This window comes from Lolium rigidum, chromosome 4 (genome assembly GCF_022539505.1).
Source record: "Lolium rigidum isolate FL_2022 chromosome 4, APGP_CSIRO_Lrig_0.1, whole genome shotgun sequence".
Taxonomy (NCBI): domain Eukaryota; kingdom Viridiplantae; phylum Streptophyta; class Magnoliopsida; order Poales; family Poaceae; genus Lolium; species Lolium rigidum.
In genome coordinates, this window is record NC_061511.1 from 176833412 (window position 1) to 176843264 (window position 9853).

At 47.3% G+C, this 9853-nt stretch overlaps 3 protein-coding genes across 3 annotated transcripts; 1 reads left to right on the forward strand and 2 right to left on the reverse strand.

Moving 5' to 3' along the window:
- Positions 1–1060: 1060 nt before the first annotated feature.
- Positions 1061–2753, forward strand: LOC124706410. Its single transcript, XM_047238074.1, has 3 exons — positions 1061–1285; positions 1386–1664; positions 1925–2753. The coding sequence occupies exons 1-3, from the start codon at positions 1136–1138 to the stop codon at positions 2576–2578; spliced, it is 1083 nt and encodes a 360-aa protein (XP_047094030.1). The 5' UTR covers positions 1061–1135; the 3' UTR covers positions 2579–2753.
- An 86-nt stretch (positions 2754–2839) lies between these two features.
- LOC124706411 (ATP-dependent Clp protease proteolytic subunit 4, chloroplastic) lies at positions 2840–5108 on the reverse strand. Its single transcript, XM_047238075.1, has 2 exons — positions 4687–5108; positions 2840–3519 (listed from the first exon to the last, which is right to left on the reverse strand). Exons 1-2 carry the CDS (start codon positions 5082–5084, stop codon positions 3036–3038), a joined length of 882 nt encoding a protein of 293 aa, XP_047094031.1. The 5' UTR covers positions 5085–5108; the 3' UTR covers positions 2840–3035.
- A 1988-nt stretch (positions 5109–7096) lies between these two features.
- LOC124646447 (poly [ADP-ribose] polymerase tankyrase-2) lies at positions 7097–9416 on the reverse strand. Its single transcript, XM_047186557.1, has 2 exons — positions 9196–9416; positions 7097–7911 (listed from the first exon to the last, which is right to left on the reverse strand). The coding sequence occupies exons 1-2, from the start codon at positions 9399–9401 to the stop codon at positions 7317–7319; spliced, it is 801 nt and encodes a 266-aa protein (XP_047042513.1). The 5' UTR covers positions 9402–9416; the 3' UTR covers positions 7097–7316.
- Positions 9417–9853: the final 437 nt, after the last annotated feature.

Sequence of the window (9853 nt, forward strand, 5' to 3'; positions counted from 1 at the left end):
AGAAGAGCGTGGGCTGGGTGTAGGATGCTTGCTGCGTCAACACGGAGAACGAAACGGGGGTGGAAAAAAGAGGAACGATTGAGTGGGGCGGCTGTAATGCAGGCAGTAGTGCAAGCGCCCCGCGTGCGTGAATTGCGATTTGGCCCGGTCGCAAGTCAAACCTGCCCCTGTGCGAGCTGCGTCCATGTGCGAAGAACGGAACGGATGTTGCCAGTTGCCCTGCCTGCCAAACCACCGCACCCAACAACTACCCAACCAATCCTCCCCCCTCTCGGAGTTGTCTTCCTCATCTCACCCGTCTGTGCTCTCCACACGACCCACACCCACGACAGGAGCTGCCCGCCCGACTCTTCGCCCGCGCGCGCTTCGATTTCTCAGGTTCCTACTCTCCCTCTCTCATCCCTTCCGTTCGCGTACCCTCTCCTCCTCTAGCTCGCTGAATTCGATTTAGGATGGGTGGGTGGACGGATTGATTCGACCTCGTCGAATTCGATTTTGGATGGATGGATCGATTGATTGGATGATTATCTTGCAATTTTGCTCCAACATCACGGCCGGTGGGTCGACCTGCAATTCCGACCTGGTCTACCGCAATCCGAGCCCGTATCATTTCCCTCGATTCACGCCCTACTTCCAGCCGGCGATCCTGAAATTTTGCATCATTCGAATTTTCATTCCAACCGAGGAGAGAAAATCCCCTCAAAAATTTGAAAAAAAAACTGATAATAATAACTAGTACTAGTAATCTACAGAGCCACAGAGGTGTGATTTGCGTGGTTGCTGGCTGGGTAGGTGGGACTCTTATCTGTGCATGTGCTTTTAGGTAAGAACGGTTGTGCAATGGCTCAATCACCATACTTATGGGTGAACAAATTGTTTACTGCTACGATAACCATATGAATTTTTAGGAATAAGAAAAAGGTCAAACTGCATTCGGTCAGTCTGCCTTACCAATTCAGCTGGTGCTAAAAAAAAGGATTGATTCTATTGGCATCATAAGTGCTGATCATGGACTGCAATCACAGGGAAATTGGCAGCTACATCTGTTACTATCCCCGCATATACCATCTCTCGACTCACATTTTGCTCTCTTGACAAACTCACAGGCCAGGCCGCTGCTGCTGTTGCTGTCCACATGGATTCCTTTTTCAAAAGGGCTTTCGGCGATGCCGCGTGCTCGGAAGATAACAATGTGGTCCAGCAGGGAATCGAAAGATGCCCGTTCCTGAGGAACATCAACGAGCCCACGAGTTTCTCCTTGACATCCGTCAACTTCCCCGTGCCGGTACGTCCTTACCATCATCCACCCCCTCTTTTTATCCGAATAATCGTATACGCTATGCGTTTGATTGCTGAACTGGTATCACTTTTTTCTGCTCGTGAAGGCGACCGGAGCAAAGGGTCCAATTTTCGAGGACGGGCCCAACTTCGACACGGCGTTCCGGGTTTTCCACGGCAGAGACGGGGTTGTTCCGCTTTCGGAAGGATCCTTTGCGCATATCCAGAAGCCTCTGCCCAAGCCTGATCCTGAGTTTAACCCCTTGGCGGCCAAAGCTGCCACCATCAGCCTCTCGGGATTTGGAGGCTTCTTCAGCTTCGGCGATTTCCAAAACAAGCGCAATAAGAATAACTCTAACAAAAAGAACCCCAACAACCTCCCCCAGGTAATTATGGTTTCTCTTCGCTCAAGCATTTTACTAAACCCTTTCCTTAAATTACATTCTTGTGTCACAGTGTTCCATTATGTTGTCGAAGGAGTTGTTAGATGAGACCAACTTTTTAGTACCAACCAAAATAAACTAAATTTAGCTTGGCATGGTAGATACATAGAGCAAACATTAAAATGAGTAGTGAATACAACTTTATCTCCTTACAACTGGAGCATGAATTAATTTAACTGATTTTCATTTCCCTGGCATTTCAGAATCAGAACAAAGGCCCGTCTAACAATAATCATGAAGCGATGAGCAACGAATGGCTGGAAAATGGCCAATGTCCTCTTGCAAAGTCATACAGAGCACTTGGCGGAGTTGTGCCTCTCGTTGCGAAGTTGCTGACGCCCCCAGCTGGTATGAAACTGACGTGTCCTCCTGCGATTGTTGCTGCCCGTGCAGCAATATCCCGCACGGCGTTTGCAAAGGGGCTTCGCCCTCAGCCCCTGCCCACGAAAGTAGTGGTGATCGCACTGCTCGGTATGGCAGCAAATGTTCCACTTGGCATCTGGAGGGAGCACACCACCAAGTTTTCTGTGCAGTGGTTTGCGGCGGTCCATGCTGCTGTGCCTTTCATAGGGATGCTGAGGAAGTCTATTCTGATGCCGAAGAGCGCCATGGCCCTTACCATAGCTGCCTCAATACTGGGTCAGACAATTGGTTCAAGAGCTGAACGTATCAGATTGAAGAGGGCAAAGTTAGCAGCAGAGGGCCATGGCCATGATCATGCTACCCGGATTGAAGTTCCGGTGAGCCTGAAAACTGGGAGCTCAGGTGTTGCTGTCCAGTTCTGGGATCCGCTCGCCCTCAGGGTCAAAAGCACTGTATCCCCAGCTATGGTTCCATCTGTTGGTGCTTTGGTTTGATGAGATGGTGATGCTTCATTTCGGCTGTTGCAAGAATTGTATCAGAGTTTCAGAGTTTGTTACTCCTTGTATTCATCGTTATTGTGCCTTGTAAAGGATTATTGGCTACATTCTATTCTTCTCCCCGTTGTCATGTCTCTGGGAGCAGCTAATAAATTTCACGTGTCTTTGTTTCTCTCATTGCGTCAAGGTTGTCTGGTTAGACCAGTTCAACGTTCAATACACGTTTAGTTGCTTGGTCAAGTGCCAGATCACAAGCGCTTTCATTCGCCTGGTCAAATGCCAGAACACAAGCGCTTTCACTTGCTTGGTCAAATGCAGAACACAACAGCTACACAATCACACCAAATGCAACAACAAATTAAGTCTACTGCTAAGGAATAAATACATCATCTTTGTTTTGACAAAAGTTCCAGCAACTGCTTTGCTGTGCAAAATACAAGCGACGACAGGCTAGCTAGTATATCTCATCATCTGGGACATCTGGTGTAAGGAACTTCTGAGGGTCCTTGTACATTTCCTCGTAGTCATATTTAGGCTTCACCCTCTCCGGAACAGGCTCGAGTGGGATGATGCTGTCTCCATCGATCACGCCATCGATGATCCCGTAATCCACAGCCTCGAGGGGACCCATGTATCGGTCTCTGTCGATGTCTTTCTCTACCTGCTCCAGTGTGCGCCCTGTAAAGCCTGATATTATCCTGATTACGTTCCTCTTGCTAGTCAAAATCTCCTTGGCTTGGACCTCTACGTCCAAGGCCTGGCCACTCGCGCCTCCCACGGGCTGATGCATCATAATCCTGGTGTTAGGCATGGCGAATCGTTTGCCCTTTGTGCCCCCACCAAGGAGTATAGAAGCTGTGGATCCAGCTATGCCCATCCCAATAGTGGATACATCTGCCCTCACAAGCTGCATTACATCATAGATGGCCATTGTGGCACTGAAAGAGAAAACTGCAAGTGTCAGTCACAAAATGCAACAGTTTTTATATACAGATATGCAAAGAGCTGATGGAAGAAAATCATTGCATCGACTTCAACGTAATGACCTGGCTTGCCTACTAATTGCTCTGCACTTCTGGTTCTACAAACTATTCCTGTTGGACAGGACTATCCTTCTCCAACTATTCCTACCAATGCTAATACATATAACAAACTAGCAGAGGGCATTCAAAGTCAAATCATAGTCAACTGAATCATGTAGCAGCGAGCTAGTAATACAACATTACATACTTCTTGATCATCATAGAGAAGCTGGTGTCAGATGCAGACTTGAATTAGTCACTCCGTTGAATTCAATTTCAAGATTTTAATATGGCCTAGATTTCAGTTATATACTTAAGATGTTACCATCCGTAGAATACACTGGGATTTGTCTACTTTTTTCTTTGCTGCTTCAGGAATGATGAGTGTATTAGTGTATACAGAAACTACCAACTAAATTAGACAGGAACACAATCAAACTACTGACACTTTTTAAGGATAACAAAGTGTGGTTTAAGTTAACATAAGTACAAAGATAACATTCACAATCTACCATTGCTGATGCTAGTTAACAATGAGATTTCCACCTATGCTTGGATCAGCAAATCACAAAAAGCTAAACTAAATTGGTAATAACCTTCTGCAGGGTGGTAAATAATAGCTCAAATGTTTAGGGCTCGCAAGGGGTGAACCAAGGTTAGTAGGCAAGGAATCATTTGGAGATTATTGTGAATTTTGGCAAACGAGGATTGTAGCTTGTGGAGGCTGCTGAAGGAATTTGTTGCAGAGTTGCAGCGACTCTTATCCAGTGTGATATTGTCCGATGAACAACTATGAATGCTGTAGAACAGACGGCCTGCTGCTATGAATCAATTTGATGAGTCTACAACACTACAACATGCACAGGTCATTTGATTGGTGTAGCCTATATCAAATCAAACAGCCAGGATTGGATGCCACTATGAATGGAATACGTATTTGCACAAAGTAATTTGCCCACAAGATGACCATTTGGAATAATGTAAGACCACCAAAGGCATTCTCTGCTGACAGAGTAAACACAACACAACCCTAAAGAAGTAGATGCATGAACGAGTGGAAGGGGAGTGTGCGCTGGAGGATACCTGAGCGATCCACCAGGGGAGTTGACGAAGAGGCGGATGTCAGATTCGGAGTCCATGGCGTCGAGGAGGAGGAGCTGGCTGACGATGGCGTCGGCGAGGAAGTCCTCGATCTCGTTGCCGAGGAAGATGATGCGCTCCCGGAGGAGAAGGCCCATGACATCACCGCTCGCTGCGCCTCCAGGACCATCCGCCTCCGCTCGGATACCTTGGCCTTCCCACAGAGACAGAGGAGACAAGGAAGCCGCCGACGCCGAAACCGCGTGGCTGCGGCGGCTCAGCTTGAGAAGGGGATGGGATTGCGCGGGCACGCGTGCGCTAGAGCAAAGCTGCCGGTGCCGGAGGCGGAGAGCTGCCGTGGCGGAGAGGGAGGCAGTGGCACTCGCACTGGCGGCGGCCATAGCTAGATTAGTGGGTCGTGGAGCAGCCGGCGGCGGCGGAATGCTCCCCTGTCTCCTCCCTCGCTGAGTGGATAACTAACTGCTTATTACTCTCTTCTTCCTCTTTCGTTTTATCATTTGGGCCTACTCTTTCCTGGACTGGGTTGGGCTTTGTCGTCCTTTCATTCCCATCCCGTTTGAGATTACACAACACATGAGGAACTCCACTCAGAGAAAAAAAAAAGGCAAATAATATGAATATCCCCTAAAACAAAATGACAGCAGATGATAAACTTACGTATAGTACATAGTACTGCTATCCAGCTATGAGCCTATGGTAGATTGGTAGTCATACAGATAACATGCTCATCCTCATCGCAGCGGTGTCATCCATTGCTGCAGCCCCGACATCAGCTTTGTGTTTGCAAAGGCATTTCACAACCTCAATATGCCCAGACCATGCCGCCAGATGGAGTCTAAATGAACAAAACGATGTATGTCAGAGCGATAAAATGAGAGCATTGATAGGACATAAACAAATTTATCAGAACATATAATCTGCTCCTGCTGCGGCTGCAGAATTGTTGTGTCTAGCCATGTTTCATTAGAGAAAATAATAACACTGATGCAGCAATAGCAAATTCTGAAACAAGTATGTCAGAACAGACGAAACACCATACAAATCAATAAGAATGAAATACTCGGCAAGAGAAGCTGGAAGCATCCATATGCAAGCAATTCTTAACATTTTAGGGTTTGTGCGATAGTATATATACATCAGGGGTGCGAACAAGATTGGCGCCAATCGAATCATCTTCGAGTCGGACGCCTCCAACCTGGTGCAAGCCCTCAAGAGCAAGACTTGTGACATGTCAAGCGTCGGAGTGGTGATCAAGGAGGCTAGAAGCCTGTGCAACCTGAACTTTGAGTCTTTTGACTTCTCTTTCTGTCGTCGTTCTTGTAAGAATGCTGCCCATGAGCTTGCAAAGCTGGGAGCAATTTCTGAGTCCCTGGACTCTTACTGGGATGATCATGCACCCAATTGTATCGCTACTGTTCTGGCCAGAGATTTAGCTGGGCCATTTTAATGGAAGTCCTTGTTTAAACTTCAAAAAAATAAAATGGCAACAAGGGCCAAGAGATATAACCGAATGTTGTTTGACATAACTCAGCAGCAAAGTTCAATTATAAACTTATGACCCTAATTTAGTAGGATAAGTGAGACCAGAAGCTACTACTGCAGCTGGTGCTGCAGATTTGTTTTTGCCTACGCCTAGCCATGTTTCAGTAGAGCAAATAACAACAGTGGTGCGAACATGCGGCAATTTCAAATTCTGAAACGAGTACTCCCTCCGTCCCGTTTTAATTAACTCGACCGCAATTTTGCAAAATAAACCCTGTCATTTTTTACTTGCTACCCGCACGTCCTCGTCTTCACTAATCAGGCCGCCGGGTCGGGGGCGATGTGGGCGACCTTGACACCAGGAGGCTGCGCCGCGTGGTCATGAGGAGGACGCGATGGAGCTTGGCCGCGAGGAGTGGAGCGAGGTCGGCTCCGCGCAGGGCGGCGAGCGCGTGGGCGGCGTGGATGAGCCCGACGGCGAGGTGGAGAGGAAGGGCGAGAGGAGGCTGGAGGTGGGGGCCTGGAAGAGGCGGAAGATGGTCGGAGCACGAAGGGGACCAGCGGGCGGCGACGCGGGAGGCCGAGGAAGCCGCGGCAGCGGCGGAGGACGCGGAGCGGGAGGAAGCCGCGCGGCTTGGAGAGGAGCAGGGTGAGGAGCCGGTCGCACGCGCCGCCTGCAGGTCCAGCGTCGGGAGAGTAGATCTTAGGGAGTCTTTTTGAAAATTTAAAACTGTATAGGACGAGAATGTAAAAGTCAATTTCTGAAGCGTTTTTTCTCCCCCAAATTAATTAAAACGGGACGGAGGGAGTATATCAGAACAGAGATTACACAACACAGAGGAAGTCCGCTCAGAGAAACAAAAAAGACGGCAGATAATATGAGGATTCCCTAAAACAAAATGCCAGCAGATGATAAACTTACGTACAGTACTAAATCATATTTTTATCAGTAGTAAATCATCGTCATCTACTTGAATCAAAAATCATAGTACTGCTACCCAGCTATAAGCCTATGGTAGTCATACAGATACCATGCTCATGCACAACTAAAACTTCTGCAGTTGCCAATATTCCATTTGCCAAACATACAAGTTGGCACCATCAGATTACATTCTCAAGGCAATTCGATTCTACTCTTCTGCCTCTTCCTCTTCTTCCATGTCGTTCTCAAGATGGCCAAGTGAAACTTTGGCCTTCTTCACCTCCGGCGTGCTCGACCCAGCACCAATCTCCTCCCCGCTCTTCCTCTTCTCGCCATGCCCTGCCTCAGCACCATCTTTGCTAGCGTCACCCGAGACCTTGGCATCGTCGGACTTCTCAGCTGCAGACTCATCCTTCTTCTCGGATGGTAGTTCTGTTCCCTTCTTCAACGACTGCTCACACTCTTTCAGGAAAGCACGCACATCATCATTCTCTGCAACATGTAGAGCTGTCTGTCCGCCGTTCGTCTTCGCTGTGATTTCCACGCCCTTCTTTACTAAATACTTCACAAGCTCCAGGTGGGAGCTCTGAGCAGCAAAGTGCAACGCGGTGAGGCCCTTCCTGTTCTTTGCTTTCACAGAGGCACCCGAAGCCAGCAGCTCACGCACCACTTCTACATGACCTTTCTGGGAAGCAAAATGGATCGCAGCGGTGTCATCCATTGCTGCAGCCCCGACATCAGCTTTGTGCTTGCAAAGGCATTTCACAACCTCAATGTGCCCAGACCATGCCGCCAGATGGAGTCTAAATGAACAAAACGAAGTATGTCAGAGAGATAAAAGGAGAATATTGATAGGACATGAACAAATTGATCACAACATATAATCTGCTAATAGTGGTGCTTCTGCAGAATTGTTTTGTCTAGCCATGTTTCGTCAGAGAGACTAGCAACACTGATGCAACAATAGTAAATTCTGAAACAAATATGTCAGAACAGATGAAACACCATATATATCAGCAAGGATGAAACACTCAGTTGGAGAATGTGGAAGCATCCATATGCAAGCAATTCTTAACCTTTTAGTATAACCGAATGTTGTTTGACTTAACTCAGCAGCAAAGTTCAGTTATAAACTCATGACCCTAATTTAGTAGGGCAAGTACACTAGAAGCTGCTGCAGAATTGTTTTTGCCTACCCCTAGCCATGTTTCAGTAGAGCAAATAACAACACTGATGCGAACATGTGGCAATATCAAATTCTGAAACAAGTATATCAGAACAGAGGAAACACTATACAGAAATCAGCAAAGGTGGAACATCCAGATGTAGAAGCATGAAGCATACATATGCAAGCAATAGCAAACCTTAGAGGTATGTGTGATAGTATATACACAAGGATGTCTTCGTAATGACAAAAAAAAGGGCAATAGATATAGAGAGATTGTAATTGGTCTTAAATCAGCAGCAAAGCTTGGTTGTGAACTTACGGTCCTAAATTAGCAGGATAAGTAAGACCATACCTAGACAGCTAGTACATCAAAGCTGCTATGCTATCTCATGAAAAAAGGTCCAGAATTAGCAGGCTATCAGCACACCTACGTGTAGACTAGTTTGAATTATTACACCTAGTAGATGATGGAGAAGTGCCACTAAGTGGAGACTAGATTGAAAAGGCAATAGTTATGACAAGGCACTATAATGCATCTCTTAGGGATATGTATTACGATAAACACGCGATCATACATGGCCAATAGTAAGTAGTAACTAAACTAAATCAAAATATTAGGGTGTCCTTGACATGAACTGACAGCAGATTATCAGCCGGCAAGCATGCAGAAGTATTCATAACAGATTAACTGAACAAGCACTGCAGGTCACACTTTAATTATGCCACATCACTATAGCAGAATTGCACAGTACGGTAGAGCTATCAGTCAGAGATGAGTCGCAGCGAGCCATCAATTTGAAGCAATATAGTGACCACTGTATACTACTGTCTTCTGGTTAGGGCTGCCCACCAAAGGAACAAGGCAATAAAGGAAATAATTAGTAGTACTAGCTAGGAAGAAGGGGAAGGATCTAGTTACGGGGTGCGGGAGAGGCGGTCTCTGGAGTTGAGGGCAAGAGGATTGGACTCGCACAGCGACTCCACCGCCGCCGCATCACCCGACCTCGCAGCCTTGTGCAGCTGCAGATCCTCCTCCTCTCCTCCGCCTCGGCCTTCCCCTCCTCGGCCTCGGCCTCTGCCTCGGCCTCCTCCGCGGCCCCCGCCGCCGGGTCGACGTCTCCCCATCTCTCACACAAGGGTTCACGGCAGCGAGAGAGAGGAGAAGGAAGGAAGGACGGCGGTGGGGATTCGGGTGGAGGACGAACTCTAACAGCCCAGCTACGTAAGCTTCGTAATGGGCCGGGCCAGATTTTTAGTTTCACGACCTGCTGACTTGCCTACCCGTCTCGAGGTTCTCCGAAACATGAATTCGAGGGTATTCAAAACAACTGGTTTTTGGTGTTTTTTTTTTGAAACACACTGCAAACGCTCGTAAATACGAACATACATTCACCTCTATAAACACAATCACGTATATTCTATCTCTATGGGCATCTCCGAATAGGCTGAGTCCGAAACTGATTCGGTGGGTCTTGAGATTGATTAAGTTACCACACGCGTCTCGCTCTCGACGGAAACGTTGAACTCCCGCTGAAAAATATTTCACCTATATAAGACACCAAAGTGTTAAACCTAGG

Coding starts and splice junctions, on each gene's coding strand:
- LOC124706410 (XM_047238074.1), top strand. CDS start 1,136: ATGGATTCCTTTTTCAAAAGGGCTTTCGGCGATGCCGCGTGCTCGGAA. Junction 1,286..1,385: donor CCGTCAACTTCCCCGTGCCG/GTACGTCCTTAC, acceptor CTGCTCGTGAAG/GCGACCGGAGCAAAGGGTCC. Junction 1,665..1,924: donor ACCCCAACAACCTCCCCCAG/GTAATTATGGTT, acceptor CTGGCATTTCAG/AATCAGAACAAAGGCCCGTC.
- LOC124706411 (XM_047238075.1), bottom strand. CDS start 5,084: ATGGCCGCCGCCAGTGCGAGTGCCACTGCCTCCCTCTCCGCCACGGCA. Junction 3,520..4,686: donor TCCCCTGGTGGATCGCTCAG/GTATCCTCCAGC, acceptor TTTCTCTTTCAG/TGCCACAATGGCCATCTATG.
- LOC124646447 (XM_047186557.1), bottom strand. CDS start 9,401: ATGGGGAGACGTCGACCCGGCGGCGGGGGCCGCGGAGGAGGCCGAGGC. Junction 7,912..9,195: donor GACCGCCTCTCCCGCACCCC/GTAACTAGATCC, acceptor TTGTTCATTTAG/ACTCCATCTGGCGGCATGGT.